General features: G+C 42.7%; 2 protein-coding genes across 2 annotated transcripts in view; both read left to right on the top strand.

Moving 5' to 3' along the window:
• Window positions 1-14564, top strand: part of HMGCS2 (3-hydroxy-3-methylglutaryl-CoA synthase 2) — a 64525-nt gene extending 49961 nt beyond the window's left edge. Inside the window, exons 7-10 of the mRNA XM_086955791.1 lie at window positions 682-788; window positions 3367-3492; window positions 13287-13427; window positions 14249-14564. Coding sequence (XP_086811917.1) covers window positions 682-788; window positions 3367-3492; window positions 13287-13417 — 364 coding nt within the window. The 3' untranslated portion in view covers window positions 13418-13427; window positions 14249-14564. The remainder of the gene's footprint in view (window positions 1-681; window positions 789-3366; window positions 3493-13286; window positions 13428-14248) is intronic.
• LOC147747786 (mitoregulin-like) lies at window positions 10825-11186 on the top strand. Its single transcript, XM_086936363.1, has one exon. The coding sequence runs from the start codon at window positions 10981-10983 to the stop codon at window positions 11149-11151; it is 171 nt and encodes a 56-aa protein (XP_086792489.1). The 5' UTR covers window positions 10825-10980; the 3' UTR covers window positions 11152-11186.
• Window positions 14565-16352: the final 1788 nt, after the last annotated feature.

Here is a 16352-nt window from a genome sequence, read left to right as displayed (position 1 = left end):
TCAGGGGTGCAACAGGGTGTCCTTTTGACACCCTGGCACCCTTGAAATTGCAATCTCAATTTGCGATTCTCTAATTGAGAATCGCAAATTGAGATTGTCTTCCCATTCATTCCTATGGGCCTCTAGGCCCATAGGAATGAATGGGGAGGTATTCCTTATCTGCGAGTCACAATTTGCAAGTCCCAATTAAGGAATTTTAAGAAATCGCTATTTTTTAAGCGAGTTCTTCATGCATAGCATTTTGCTATTCCTTATTAGCGAATCCTTATTTTTCGCTAATAAGGAATCGCAAATGGCATTGTTGAGCATGTGGGCCTATATGTATAAGCACAGTGTTAAGACAGGTAAACACAACACAATAAACTTCATAGCAGAGTTCTCTACCTGCAGTAAGACCAATGGGGTTGACTGAGGGGAGTCATTAGCAGATGATCAATTTGATTTGGAGTGCACATAACATTCCGTAACATACTCTACATACATTTTTCAGTGGTATTCTACTTATGATGAGAAAGGAATCTGGTCTTTCTAGGATTACAGGAATATCTGGAAAATTAGAAGTGGACATGAAGGTTCCTATATCTCCTTTGAGCTATACTAAATATGCAGCAATGTAAAGATGCTGATGACCTTAACAGAAGATAGTATGGTAAAGATTCCACTTTTGCATTTTTTCTGCAGAAATTCAGCAGAGCAGCTTGCTGGGTCAAGAATCGGTGCATTTTCCTATGGATCCGGCTTAGCCTCAAGCATGTTTTCCATCAAAGTCTCTCAAAACACTGCACCAAGTGAGTGTCTCATTCCACCGTTTTGCCTCTCTCTCTCCCAGATTACTTTAGTTAAATATGTAGCTGAAAACATGGTCAACCTTTGGTCACATATGGCTGAACATTGATGAACTTTCAATAACTATGTTGCATTCATGAACGAAAAAACAATAAATATTTGTTATTTAAAAATATATGATTTTAAAATCGTTATCTTTAGTCTGTCTCCAACCACTCACTTTGTCTTTTGGGGATCGCAGAGTATTTGGACATCTGGTATTGGTAGGCCATCCTTCACAGAGCTAGCAGGGTCATTATTTCAGAAGGTCTGCCCTGTTTGAGCAGTCATTCTCATGTATATTTCCCCTCCTTGGGACCGATGGATGAAAAGTCTTGGCTGGAAATGTCATCAATGTTCCCATGTACAGGGAGGAATCTCCCTGCGTATCAGGGCAATTGAGTTTTTTGTATTTTAGAAATAAACCCCTGCTTTGGCTGTTTGTTTTTATGAAGTGCAACAAACAGTGCCAACAGGCTGCCAAGGCTTGTTATCTTTCTGATATTATATTTGCAGACTACCTGCCAAACTTTCATTCACACTTGTTATTCCCAGATATCTGTTCTTCTCAATTGAAACCTCTCTTGCTATCCACCCATGATCTGTTCATTTATTTACTACATGTATCTGCCCATCAATCCTTTCGTCACCCTTCACAGCTTTGTCTCAACTAACCCATTCATCCATTACACGCTTGCACCGTCCTTTTTGCACACATTCATCGACAAAGTAATCCCACAAACCCTCTATTGTCTCTTCCAAACCCTCCTCCTTCTATTACTCGACACTGTCCCTCTTTTCGTATACCAGGGTTTCTCTGCCGCTCCCTCAGATATGATAATCGACATGGGTCGCTGTTCTTGTGGTTACATGAATGAAAGTCCATAACTGAAGTTGGTGTCTTCCAAAACCATTAACACCTTTGGGATGATAGTCAATGCAAATATGGTCACTTTTCAAAATTAGTGCCATCAGTCTGTGGGTCCGGTTCTTTCTAAAGGAGAAACTCTCCATATCCCACCGGTAAGTTCGGGGAGCTATCCCTACTTTTATATACCTGAATATTTAGAAGGGGTGATTAATTTCTTTGCCACCCCTTGTGGGGCTATCCTTGCGAAGCCTGTTTCATTGTCACCACCAGGTCGAGGCGGTAGTCTGTACACGGGTAGGTCAAAGAGAACTCTGTGGCCACGTCAGCAGGTTCAGAATGCATCAGCTTGCCTCCTGCTTAAAAAGAGGTGTGGCGCCGCAGCCAGGGTGACTGACTCCAGAATCTGGGGATCACGGTTCGATCCCTGGGGCAGTGGAAGATTAGCCCAGCACCATGTGACTCTGGGCAATAGCTTGCTTAATCTTCCTGATGGCCCCCAGCGCCTAGAGACCCTAACGGGTGATGGTTCGCGCTTTACAAATGTGGATTATTATTATTATCATGTCATCCTTTAGGGCTGAACACTTGCTGAAGTTCCATTTCAGGTGGTTCGACATTGCTCAGAAGGCTGACTTTGCACCAATCCCACTTTACCTTACAAACAACTTGCACATATCTTAGCCCTTCCAACTTCATGTTTCTTAGTGTTCTTTTGAAAGTGGGAAGAGTAAAGGGTAGCAGATCTCTCTCTTTGATGATATTTAGACCATCTTAAATGTAAAACATTGCCTCCTGAATGTCCATTCAAAAGCTAAAAGACCATAAATATATGGTTCCTACGTCAAGAAGCTTCAGTGCTTTCTTTACTTGTGGCTAATGTTGGTGAGCCCAGTTGAGGACCATATTGTTATGTACTGAGTCAAATCCAACTATCCACTCCACCATCCAGTCCTGGAGACACGGAAATGAGATAAGCAAGACTTAAGGTAGAAAATTTAGCCTCCAAGCGGTGCAGTGCCAGGGGTGGGAGTCACCATCAGTATGTGAACTTAAAATGAAATGTTAAGAAGAAAGCTCTACAAACACACTTGGATGATCAGAGACTGCAAGATCTGAGTGCTTGTTTCACAAAGAGACATTGAGTTGGCGAATAGGAAAAAAGGAAGCAAAACTCCTACCAAGACACAACCACAAAGCAGAAAAACCTACATCAGTCTCATTAATGAAGAGTGTGCTTCCATAACATAGAAGTAGTACTTATTGCCTCACAGATTCCATGGTACCGCCACTTTAAGGAGGAAAATGACTGGTCCTGTACTCACAAATTCTTTTTAAATGATTTTATGTCACTGCTCACATTTAATTTAATGTTCTTTGTGGGAGGAGAGGGTGGTATCAAATAGAATATTAAACACAGGTAATATATAGCAATAGCTAATGAACCACCACAGTTGGTTGGACAATGTTATAACCAAGGTCCATGCTTCAGAGCAAGGGTTTGAACATAATGGTTGATGCACAGGGTCCCTTCCATCTCCACAGTTCTATAACGTTATCCCGTTTGATCCTCTGTATTTTGTTCTCAAGCACAGCATATTCTTTATTTCTGCATTGCAAATCCAGCTGTTTCTTTCCCAGATAACAAGTCAGTTTTCTGCTCTCTCCTCCAGGTTCTCCTCTCAATGAGGTGTTGTCCAGCATCTCTGACCTTCCTGGGCGCCTGGAGGCCAGGAAACAAGTTAAGCCAGAGGAGTTTGCAAACATCATGAAGCTGAAAGAGGAAACACATCATTTAGGTAAGATTGAGAGAGACCTCTGTGGACAGAAAACAACAAGAACATGACTTTAGACGAATTCACCAAGAAAGGACATATCCATGGAGGTGGTGTGTGGGGAGAGAAACTGGGAAGAGGGCACAATCAATCAATCGATTAATCAATAAGTTGATTTGTAGAGCTTTGCTTGTCACCAGTGAGGGCATCCAGGTGCTGGCAGGGTCCACTTGACTAGCCGAATAGCTGGGTCATCAGGTATTTTTCGAACTGAGAAAAAGATCGGAAAGTTAGTGGATGAAAGAATAGCTTGTTCCATTGTCTTTGCTGCTAGGTAAGAGAAAAAGCGACCTCCACATCTGCCATATTGGATGCAGGGGTGAGGCTTATAGAAAGGGGCACGAGGTGTCTGGTGGGCTGATAGAAGCGCAGGCGATGGTTCAAGTAAGAGGGCCGCAGTTGTGTAGGTGATGTGGGTTTGTCTAAGGAGGTGCATGACGAGTCTGGCTGCAGGGTTCTGTATGGTCTGTATTCATTGGAGGAGGTGAGCTGCAATCCCTGCATAGAGAGAAATTGCATAGTCCAGTCGGCTGGAGATGAGGGCCTGGGTGATGGTGCATCTTGAGCTTTGAGGTAGCCATTTGTACATCTTTCAAAGCATGCGGAGTATGAAGAAGCAGGAGAAGGAGGTGACCTGAGTCGACATGTTTAGCTTTTGTCCAGAATGATGCCTAGGTTCCTAGCGTGACAAGAACGATAACATGAGAAAACCCACAAACCCAGTTGAGAACTGGGTGTATCTAAGAACAAACAATACCTCAACAGGTAATATTTTCAAAAGACAATTAGATAGGGTGCAAAACCAATGGTAAGCAAACAGAAATGGTAAAGAACACCAAGACTGGATAGTGCAGTCTGTATTGAAATACTTAATGCGGTACATTTAGTAATGTCAGCAATATTACATCATATGCAACTGTAATCCGATGTTATAGAGCACACAACTTGCTCTTGAAATAGTGCATGTGCACGTGATATGGTGGAATAAACAGCGGAACAGTGCAATATTTTAAAATGGATGCATAACATGAGCAGTGAGAGAACGGTTAGTTAGGAACATGTTAGGAACCAAGAAAGCCAAGAGTAAGCTGAGTAGTAGACAACGTTTCAACCTGTTTGAGCTCAGGTCATCATCAGCCAATTGTGCACCTTATCGAATTTCCTTCTGCTCAACTCCTGGGTTGAATTGCCCCCCCTAGAGTTATAGCATTTCAATTAGGAATCCCCTCGCTGATAAGCCTCACAACAACTGCCAAATCATTGAATGATCCCGTCCTGATGATGACTTGAACTCAAACAGGTCGAAACGCCGTTGACTACTCAGCGTACTCTTGGCTGTCTTGGTTCCTAACATGTTCTTTACTAACTGTTTTCTCGCTGCTCATGTTATGCATACATTTTAAAATATTGTGCCGTTCCGCTGTTTATTCCAACATATCACATGTCTCACTTGTGCCTTTCACCCTTTCACAAGCATGTTGTGTGCACTAAAACTTTGGATTACACTTGCATATGATGTAATATTGCGGACATAAATAAATGTACTGTATTGAGAGTTTCAATACGGACGGCACTATCCAATCTTGGCGTTGTTTCCTGACAATTGATCTTCCACCCTATCTAATTATCTTTTGGATACATTGAGACATTGTTACTAGATTCCTAGATTGCGCAGTGAGGGCAAGAGAAGGTCACCAAGATGCATCCCATAGGGAGCATTTGTTCCTGAAAATCAGTACCTCTATTTTGTCCGAGTTGAGCTTCAGGCAGTTGTCCTTCATCCAGTTGGTGACATCTGTCATGCAGTTGTGGAAGTTGTTCTTGGTGCTGTTGGTGTCTTCAGAGAGGGAGAAGATGAGTTGTGTGCCTTCTGCCCAGGATATGATGTTGAGTACATGGTTTTGTCAATGCTGGCCAGAGGTGTCATATAAGTTATGAAGAGGGTGGGACTGAGCGAGGATACTTGGGATACTCCACAGATGATTTCCTTGGGTTCAGAGGTGAATGGGGGAAGGCAGACTTTTTGCCTTCCTCTGGTGAGGAAAGAGCTGATCCCTCTGAGAACAACACATTGGATGCCTATGTTGCACGGCATTGTGATGAGTATGTGATGGGAGGCTGTATCAAAGGCTGCTGAGAGGTCTAGGAGGATCAGAGCCACAGACTCTTCTCAGTCAAGTAGGGCTTGGATGTCGTCTGTAGCCGCAATGAGTGCTGTCTCGGTGCTGTTGTTACTTTAGAATCTGGATTGGGAAGAGTAGAGTAGAAGGTGTTTGAGATGTGAGGAGAGTAGTTGAGGGCTGGAGCCTGAAAATGCCCTCTGCGTCACTGGGGTACTAGATGAGATCATTCAAATCATGTGAGTTGTGTATATTTAATATAGCTGCATACCAACACTTTATCCACTAAAGTAACAGTAATGCATAATTACAATTGATAGCAAGGTGCAGTGGGTGCTTTGGCTAAATTGTGAGGTTTAAGATACCATGCTGGGTTATGTGCACATTGATAGTTTGTTGTCTTTGGAATGAGCAGCTTGTGGTTCTGCTCCTCCATAGTTAGTCTCCATTCTATCATTGTTCATTTGGACTCTTTCATTATTAGGATGGATCCTGTCATAGATCATGTGGGTTCCTTTTCTCTCGGTCTTGATTTCTTTGAGTAACACTATAGTTAGCAAAAGATATATCGTGCTTCCTTTCCTTTGAATTCCTCTCAGTGCTTACTTTGTTAAAAAATGAATAAGTGCTGAGGGCTGGAATTTGCATTAGGAGGCCACTGCCCACTTCCATTATTGGCGACACACACACCCATCAGTGGCAATGTCAAAAGCTTTTGATGGGTTTAACAGTGATGTCATCGCCGGTAGGGTGTTAAAATATCGATTACAAAAATATAGCTGACATAAATATCGTTGTAAAAATATCGTTTACAAAAATATTGACACCCTATACTTAAACAGGTAAGTACATAAATATCGACTCCAAAATATCGTTGTAATTAATATAGATGTAAAAAATATCGACTTTTTAAAATAATTAAAATTACATTAAATAATAAATAAATATAAGTACTATTAACAAAATACATTACATTACTTTTATTTTTTAACTATTTCAAAAAAATTTACTACACTTTTTAATTATAAACTTAATAAATGTGGACATATAAATTAATTTTACACATTACTTTATATAACAACAATAATACATACATATAATTAAAATACCCCTTTACCCAAAAACCCAAAACTGACCCTGAACCCTAAAAATACCCCTTTACCCAAAAACATTTTCACTAAAAAAATCCTGTACACACACCTAAAATTAAATAAAAAATTAACATAATTAATTACATAATTATTATTCAATTAACTAATTGAAATTAATTAACTATTATTTATTACACTATTTATATTCATTTAAAACATTAATTAATCTATTATTTCATTATATTTAAATACCCCTTTACCCAAAAACTGAAAACTGACCCTGAAGCCCAAAAATACCCCTTTACCCAAGAACTGAAAACTGACCCTGAACCCTAAAAATACCCCTTTACCCAAAAACTGAAAACTGACCCTGAACCCTAAAAATACCCCTTTACCCAAAAACTGAAAACTGACCCTGAACCCTAAAAATACCCCTTTACCCAAAAACTGAAAACTGACCTTGAACCCTAAAAATACCCCTTTACCCAAAAACTGAAAACTGACCCTGAACCCTAAAAATACCACTTTACCCAAAAACTGAAAACTGACCCTGAACCCTAAAAATACCCCTTTACCCAAAAACATTTATACTAAAAAAATCCTGTACACACACCTAAAATTAATTTAAAAATTAACATAATTAATTACATAATTATTATTCAATTAACTAATTGAAATTAATTAACTATTATTTATTACACTATTTATATTCATTTAAAACATTAATTAATGTATTATTTCATTATATTTAAATTACTTCCCACCCTACTCCCCTATAAACCCACAACCCGCTACGGAACTATTAATACTAAATTCAACTGAAAATACATTATTAAATAATAATATACTACTAAAAATACTACTTTGACTACAAATATTCATTAAAAACACTACATTACTTATAATTATTTAAAAAACGATATTATTGTAAACTATGTTTTTGTAAACGATATTTATTACAACTATATTAATGTTAACGATATTACTTACCTGTCTGTCGATATTCTGGTCAGACGATATTTTTGTCATCGATATTTCTTCCTGTATATAATTTTGCAGCGATATTTAGGTTAGTCGATATTTTTACGACGATATTCCTGCTCTGTACCGTCATCGCCATATGTGCAATGCCATTTCAAGGTATTTTGAGAGGTACATGTTTTGCAACCACTTCTCTTACTTTTGCCACCCATATACTATACCTGTTTACTGGGTTCATGAGTAATGTCTCCCAGCAAGGAACGCAATAAGAGACAGTGGGGCATATTAACAAGGAACAGGGAAAATTAACGCTAAGGAACAGGGAAAATTAACGCTAAGGAACAGGGAAAACTAACGCTAAGGGCACTTAACGTTAATTTTTTTAACGCCCGCTATCGCTGGATAATATCTCCTGGTTATTGCATTATTAACAAAGCTAACCACCTAGGCGATAAAAAATCCAGCGATAGCGGCATTTTGGGAGGTTATCGCTGGTAGTGCAGCGATAAAACTACAAAGATAGAGATATTCTTGTTGATAGCCCATGGTGGACTTAGCCATGTAATCCACCTCCCATTGGATTACATGAAAATTAGCAGATGTAAAAAAGCAGCGTTAACCGTGGTTAGCGCTGCTTTTTTTGTCTCTAACAGGGTTAGCGTGAAGCTTGATAATAGGAGAAATGTTGCTTAGCGACATTTCTCCTATTATTTTGCACTGGAACGCCCATTTTGCATCTCATTAGAGATGCAAAGGGAAGCATAGTGAACAAGCATTAGAAATGCAATAGGTCTCGCAGCATTAGAGTTAGTGCTTTTAGAATTGTTTATGGTTTTTTTTGTAAATCTTTAGCATGAGGTTGAGGGTGAGTGAGGGTGAGTGAGGGTGAGGGGTTTGAGGGTGAGTGAGGGTGAGGCTGAGGTGTTGAGGGTGAGGGTGAGTGAGGGTGAGTGAGGGGTTGAGGGTGAGGGGTTGAGGGTGAGTGAGGGTGAGGGGTTGAGGGTGGGTGAGGGGTTGAGGGTGAGTGAGGTGAGGGGTTGAGGGTGAGTGAGGGTGAGGGTGAGTGAGTGAGGGTGAGTGAGGGTGAGTGAGGGTGAGTGAGGGTGAGTGAGGGTGAGTGAGGGTGGGTGAGTGAGTGTGAGTGTGAGTGGGGGTGAGTGTGGGTGAGTGTGGGTGAGGGTGAGGGGTTGAGGGTGAGTGAGGGTGAGGGGTTGAGGGTGAGTGAGGGTGAGTGAGGGTGAGGGGTTGAGGGTGAGTGAGGGTGAGTGAGGGTGAGGGGTTGAGGGTGGGTGAGGGTGAGTGAGGATGAGTGAGAGTGAGTGAGGGTGAGGGTGAGTGAGGGTGAGTGAGGGTGAGGGTGAGTGAGGGTGAGTGAGGGTGAGGGTGAGTGAGGGTGAGGGTGAGTGAGTGCGGGTGAGTGCGGGTGAGTGCGGGTGAGTGCGGGTGGGTGAGGGTGAGTGAGGGTGAGGGTGAGGTGTTGAGGGTGAGTGAGGGTGAGGGGTTGAGGGTGAGTGAGGGTGAGTGAGGGTGAGGGGTTGAGGGTGAGTGAGGGTGAGTGAGGGTGAGGGGTTGAGGGTGAGTGAGGGTGAGTGAGGGTGAGGGGTTGAGGGTGAGTGAGGGTGAGTGGTTGAGGGTGAGTGAGGGTGAGGCTGAGGTGTTGAGGGTGAGGGTGAGTGAGGGTGAGTGAGGGAGTGAGGGTGAGGGTGAGGGGTTGAGGGTGGGTGAGGGGTTGAGGGTGAGTGAGGGTGAGGGGTTGAGGGTGAGTGAGGGTGAGGGTGAGGGTGAGTGAGGGTGAGGGTGAGTGAGGGTGAGGGTGAGTGAGGGTGAGTGAGGGTGGGTGAGTGTGAGTGTGAGTGAGGGTGAGTGGGGGTGAGTGTGGGTGAGTGTGGGTGAGGGGTTGAGGGTGAGTGAGGGTGAGGGGTTGAGGGTGAGTGAGGGTGAGGGGTTGAGGGTGAGTGAGGGTGAGTTAGGGTGAGGGGTTGCATTGTTGGCATTATCCTCCCCCATCCCTAGTAGATTAGGAGAGGCATAAAAAAGGCACTGTTTTCATAAACAGAGAAGCTGTTACTGGGCTGCTGGGAGGGGACAGAGGGAGCCCACAGGAGAAACCATGTCTGTCTGGCCTGTTCATATGAACAGGATGCAGAAAAAGTTGATATGTAGGAAAAGGGAGTGCATTCAATGAAATGCGACCACTATCATTTACCTCAAAAACTAAGACTTATTTCCGGCTGCATTTGACATAAAAATGAATGCAATGAAACGCGATCACTAACATTTAATTCAACGCCAAAGACTGATTCCTGCATTTGACATACATAAAGAATGAATTTTTAGCACACTGCGCATGCCATGAGCAGATGGGAGCGAAAAAAAGCAGAACTGCATGTTTTTTTTCTCTATTTCCGGACTCAGCTGCATCTGAAAGACAGGCTGTCAAAAAAGCATCATATTGTGCTGGAGAATCTGTAAGTAAAGCTGTCATTCATCCTTACTGGAGAAAATGGAGGCCAAATATACAGAGGGTGGGGGCGTCAGGAAAATGACATTGTACATGCAGCCTGATAACACAGAGTGACCCGGCCCAGCAGGCTGCACTGCCAGCAGCAGCCCTCTGCTTCGAGGCTCTGGCTGCCTTTCTCTCCTGCTTCCCCCCTGCCATCGACAGGACCTTACCTCGTCAGCATCTCCTTGACCACATACAAAGAATTTATGAGGGGGAGGGGGGCTGAGGACAGCTCTCATCTGCTCGGTTAAAATGCCTGTCTGTCTTGATTTCTTTTCAACAGCCACCTTATTACCAGGCAGAGCGAATGGGGTGGAGGGGGGTTTGTTGGAAGAACGAGGGCGCTGCAAAAGAAATATCTGTTTGCGGGGTGATTTTTATCGCCACGGATAATATTGTGCCATGAGAGCGCGCATGAAGTCGCCAGGACAAGGCTGATTGCTTAATTCTTGAGCTGAAAAGGACTGCTTGCTGCTCCATAGCCCAGTTGCACGGGGTCTTTAAAGGGCGATGGGGGGTCCGGGGAAGAAAATGTTCACTTTTTGGAGCAATTCATTACAAGGCTTCCGTTGCCACTGAAGTAAACGGCACCATTCCAAGATGGCGGTGAGCTCCGGGATGTCTTGTGCGCTGTGAGCTATTACTTTGTATACAAACAGCCGTTTGAGTAGAACCGTGTTCGGTGACCTTGGAGTCGGAGCTGCCGGGGCGCACGGCGCGACAGTAGGCGGGCTCATAGACAGAAGGGACCGCCATGGGTGATGTGTCGGAGCGTAGCCTGTATCTTGCCGTAACTCTCGCCTTTGCCTCAGGGGTGCTGGTGGGGTGGCAAGCTAACCGCCAGCGTAGAAGGTTCTTGGACTGGAAACGGAAGCGACTGCATGACAAACTCATCGAGACCCAGAAGAAGCTCGACCTTTCCTAAACATTGCTCAAACAGGCGAGTCTCCCCAAAGTAAATAAACCCTTAGTGTGCATCATGTGTGCAGGACAGAGGAGTGCAGTGTTTTTAAAGTGGCACGTGTTCTAATGCTTCCGGGCAGGTTTTGGTAACTTTTTGCGCCCATGAGTCACAGGTTTGGTCTGTGGTATATGACAAGGGTTTTATAAAAAGTGAAACTCCCCGGTGGGAAAGATGACTGATAGAGGCACGGACTCTGTGATTTAAACAACAGATAGAGTGTTGGCAGGGAAATTTCCACTGTACTACAGTAACGAGAAATATGACGACTGCGCAGTAAACAAGTTTTCCAACTACTGCTTAGTTGGCAAAATCAGACATAACAACAAGACGGAGGGAAGAGAGGGGAGGGGGGAGGAGAGATGCGACACGGCGGGAGGGGGCGGTGCGGCTCAAATAAACAAACAAGCCGGAGGGAAGAGAGGGGAGGGGGGAGGAGAAATGCGACACGGCGGGAAGGGGAGGGGGCGGAACAGGGGAGGGGGCGGAACGGGGGAGGGGGCGGAGAGGGGACATGCACGCGCCCGTGACTTTTAAGGTCAATGCGCATGCGCATAAGCTTAATGCGCATGCGCATTGACCTTAAAAGTCACGGGCACTGCAAGGAATCGCCACGATTCCTTGCAGTGTGGATAAAGAGTGGATAACTCGCAATACTCTCGCCTTGCTCGATGCGCATGCGCATCGACAGGCGAGACCTAAAAAGGGTGCTAACATGCGATTTTGCATGTTAGCACCCTGTTGTTGATAGGGCGATATTTTTATCTCCGCTTCTTTGGATTTTGAAGCCAAAAAAGCGGAGATAAGCCCTTGTTAATATGCTCCAATGTTTCCAATTCACTGAACAGATGCTGTGTGCGAAGATGGCAGATCATGTTGGAACCATGTTGAATGAGCCCATTATGAATGGAGTGGTTGTCTAGTGACAAAGGCGTCTATGACTGGGAGGGTATCTAGGTCAAGAAGCATGATAAGACTGCAGAAGTTAGATGCATTTTTGTGTGCAAAGTGAACGTTTCTGAGCCCAACAGGGAGAGGTAGTACAGTCTTGGGGCTGATGATGCGAATCGGTTTGTATAGACTGTGTTTTTGGACACTATGAGAGTGGGTGGTTTAGATTCATGGTATAATGCAGTGTGGAGAGTGCCACACATCAAATCAATTAGACATGGAGAAAACCTCATTGGGGAGTGATTCAACGATATATTTGACCGCTGAGGTGTTCAAAAGCACACCTCAACAAGGAGAAACTGAAAAGCAAAGTTCACCACAAGGCAATTCAAAGGCAATTCAAAAGCACAGTTCAACAGGGAATAATCCAAATGCACTGCTCATCATTGAGGTATTCAGATTCACAGTTTTTTAGCTAACAGTTGTGGAAGGATTAAAGCATAATTCACTAGGTAGGAGTGCTGCAGTATCCCATGTAGATTTGTGGGCGACATACAGTGTCTGGTTCTGTTTCTATTACTTTGGGTTCCACCTCATTATACTGAGATTTCTCGCGGTTAATTCACATCTTTTATGGCTATCTTATGATACAGTGGCTGGCCTGGGATTTACTGTGATTATGTTGATTTTCGACATGATTCTATGAACAGTTGTCCTTCACGGTACTTGATGTTTGTAGCCTGATAAAGCGCTTAGAGACCCCTGGGTTATAACGCGCTATATAAATTGAAATAAATAAGTAAATGGTTCTGGCCCAGTCTCTTTGATGTCTAACATGGCTACGTTAGGCACTGGCTAGCTTGGAGTTCTGTGCAGCCTGGGATTGCTTCTGTTTTAGTTGAGGTTTAGCCCTGCATGTGTTGGAATCAAAGTATTCACTGATTTAGTCCTAGTTATGTTCTGATCATGTTTGGATGCCTTTTTATGTTGATTGGGTTTTGACCCTGCACTGGATGGGTTGTGGATCTCTTTTGTTTGCATTGTTCCTCTCTGAGGTTGTGTTGCAATGATGTGCTATTATATTTTAGTTCTTGGTTGGTTGGTTTTGCCACTGTACTGGGTGAGTTTGAGCTGACAGAGAGCCAGTTATATGATTATTGGATGGGTTCAGGACGTTGTATTTCAGATATCTTGTCTCTTTTTTTCAGCAAACTACACCCCGCAGGGTAATGTGAGCGATTTGTCCCCAGGCACCTGGTATCTTACTCAAGTGGATGCAAAGCACCGTCGATCATATTCCCGAAGCCCAACCAAAGAAGAAGTGGCTGGCCACCCATGACCTGGCTCAGGTATGTCAGGAGATCCCCCTGAAGGATCCATGCTTTCCTGCAAATATGAAAAGGTTGAGCTCAACATAACACTCTTTCTGCATCCTTCTGATACATGAAATGTTCCAGCTCCATAACTCTTCTGTAGTCATTCTTTCTGTTACAGCTATCTTCAGCTGGACCGAAAACATAAGCCCATATGTGCCTTGATTTGTGGGCTACAGACATAATACATAAGCTCTATGCTTCATGCTTGACAAAAATCAAGGTTATGTATGGATCTGTCAAATCTATAGGCAGAATCCTTAGCTTTGGATTGTTATGCACAAATCGGTAAAGAATGGATTATTTTGGTACTGTTGTTAATGGCAGGGTTATGCAAATATGGAATAATGGACAACCGAGAGAGAAAAATTGTACTACATTTCTTTTATGGAGCTTTGACAAAAGAGGTGCAGTTCAGTGTACACACAGAATATGTTCTCAAGCAATTCTATTTATTCTTCCAAGCTGACAAATATATTAATAGCACACTTGACTATTTTCTTCCTCTGCACTTTCCCTACTTCCATTTTCATTGGACTAGGTTGCTTAGACAGGTCATATCTTTCTTCACAGTCTGTCTAGGCAGCTTGACTGCCATTTCCTTCTGGACGACTTCTTTCTGGGAAGCTTGTATTTCAAAATTGCAATAACTGAATCAAAGGAATGACTGCACTGCAAAAATGCATCTTTACTAGGGCTCAGTTCTGTAACTGCCACATACGAGAGAAGTTACAAATCTGTTAAACACTTGCATTTATACCTATGTAAAACCTGGGTATTTGTATTCCTTTCCGCAGCCTGATGCAGCACCTGAAGAATTTTATAATCGTCTAGGAGAAACTCATCGCACGAATGACACCCACGCCATGCTCTCCAAATGTATAAACAGAATGGAAGTATCAGACGAAACACCCAATAGATTTCTCCTACCTCCTATTGATGAGTTTTGTGCTGACAGCATCATTGATACTACATAACTGTGTGGAATGCACTATCACTGTCTTTTATTCTTCGTTAAAATACCCCTGCCCTGTGTTTTTTACTATGTCTTGTTGTGTTACTGAATTCTAAAATGGTATTTCAGTCACGTTACATAAAAAAAATGTTTTTTTACTTTTCTGCGATCATTGCATGGTGTCTCTATGGTTATAGGTATTACATGATCGCTTATTTTCTGCTCAAAGGCCAAGCTATACCCAGTTAGAAAACAACTTTTCATTAGGACCCTCATTCATTGCAAGCCAGAACATTTTATGTGGGACCAGGGTAGCCATAACTCAGTACAAATTGTTCTAAAAGTGGATCAGATCAGTAACCGCAGACCAGTGAGAATGAGCTGATTTGTATGTCATTACTCCAAGCCATGGCCCTCGCATGCCAGCCTCAGGCTGTAATGAAACACAAATTCAAATTCAAGAGACGTCTACAAAGAATTGACAATGATTAACTTTGATTTAACATTACATACCTGGCTCACAATGCAAGCATACCCTTGACAGTGAGTACTGTTTAGTGGTCCAGGAGATTAGCCTTTTGAGATATTGACTATTTCGGTGTGGCAGTAACCTGAATGCAAAGGTTAAACCTCTTAAAACAATGGAGGATCTTAACTCAAGGCACGTGTGAATAAGGGTGGGGATTGGGCACATACACAAAATCATTGCATAAAAATAGCCGGTTATACTAAGAAATGGAAAGTCATCTATGTAGCTAAAATGAAATGATTGTGAGAGGTGTGAGGCGTGTGCCTATCGTTGTTTAGTGCATGGATGTTCCCCTTAGGTCTAGGCAAGCCAGATCTATGCCAGCTTATCAGGCTATCCATCTATGATAAATGTATAGACAATGAACAAAACTGAATGTATGTACAGTGTCAATGGACATGTTGAAAATCTATCTACATTTCCCCACTTGTCCCCAATTTAAGACATAAAAAAGACAAACTAGTTGGACCACAAGAAAATAAGGACCACAAGGTTCTGCAATATTTGGTTCTGACCTAACGGTATCTGGTTGGAAGTATACTTTCTCATATTACCCATCTTAAAAATCCTTCTATGCTTGCATAGGCAAGCATTTGAATGATATACTAATCACAAGAATGTATAAATGTATTTATAGAGTGGGTCTTGTTTTAGCACGCCCCAGATGACTGCATTGACATAACGGGGATTAGAGGCCTATGGACTCAATGTCATGGGTTGAAACATCGATGCTGAAGAGAGAAGGTCATGCTGACTCTCATTTGGTCACCAAGGAACAAGTGAAAAGAGTAATCTTCTGCTTCTTCCTGAATGCTAAGCGGTCTTCCACATTGTATGGCGTCTGACAGAGCTCCATCAGCGACCAATTAGCCACAATAGTCTGTTAGATGAGAAGTTGATGAGAAGCATGGCACATTAAGATCCTGGTACCCCGGGTAGACGATACCCTAAGGGAGGAATCTGTGGTAGTATAAAGTGACAGTCTAAATATTGAATTAAAATCGGCTGGTGACTCACACAGACCATTTAGCTCTCTATGTAATTTTAAGATTTAGAATTTACATGATTCTCTGATATGGACTATGGGCCTGATTTACTACCTGGTACTCCATCACAAACGCCACAGATATCCTGCTCGCTTTATTACAAGTACCATAGAATATAGTGCACATGTAATAAAGAGGATGGGCTATCCATCCCATTTGTGACAAAGTATACCTGTCCGCCAAACTCGAAATCAGGCCCTATGTTACAGCTGCAGGAGTCAAAAGAATATTCAATATTTGATATTCTGAAGCAACATGAGCATTGCTCTCAGCACCCGAAGTATCATTGTTTCATAAATAAATGCTATATAAACCATGATGCAATTTTCAAAGCTGCAATATAAAATGAAGGTATTTGCGTGGAGATGAGT

Source organism: Lissotriton vulgaris, chromosome 1_1, assembly GCF_964263255.1.
Source record: "Lissotriton vulgaris chromosome 1_1, aLisVul1.2, whole genome shotgun sequence".
Classification (NCBI taxonomy): domain Eukaryota; kingdom Metazoa; phylum Chordata; class Amphibia; order Caudata; family Salamandridae; genus Lissotriton; species Lissotriton vulgaris.
Note: the sequence above shows the minus strand (reverse complement) of the source record. Positions and strands in the feature narration are given on the sequence as shown.

Coding starts and splice junctions, on each gene's coding strand:
- LOC147747786 (XM_086936363.1), top strand. CDS start 10,981: ATGGGTGATGTGTCGGAGCGTAGCCTGTATCTTGCCGTAACTCTCGCC.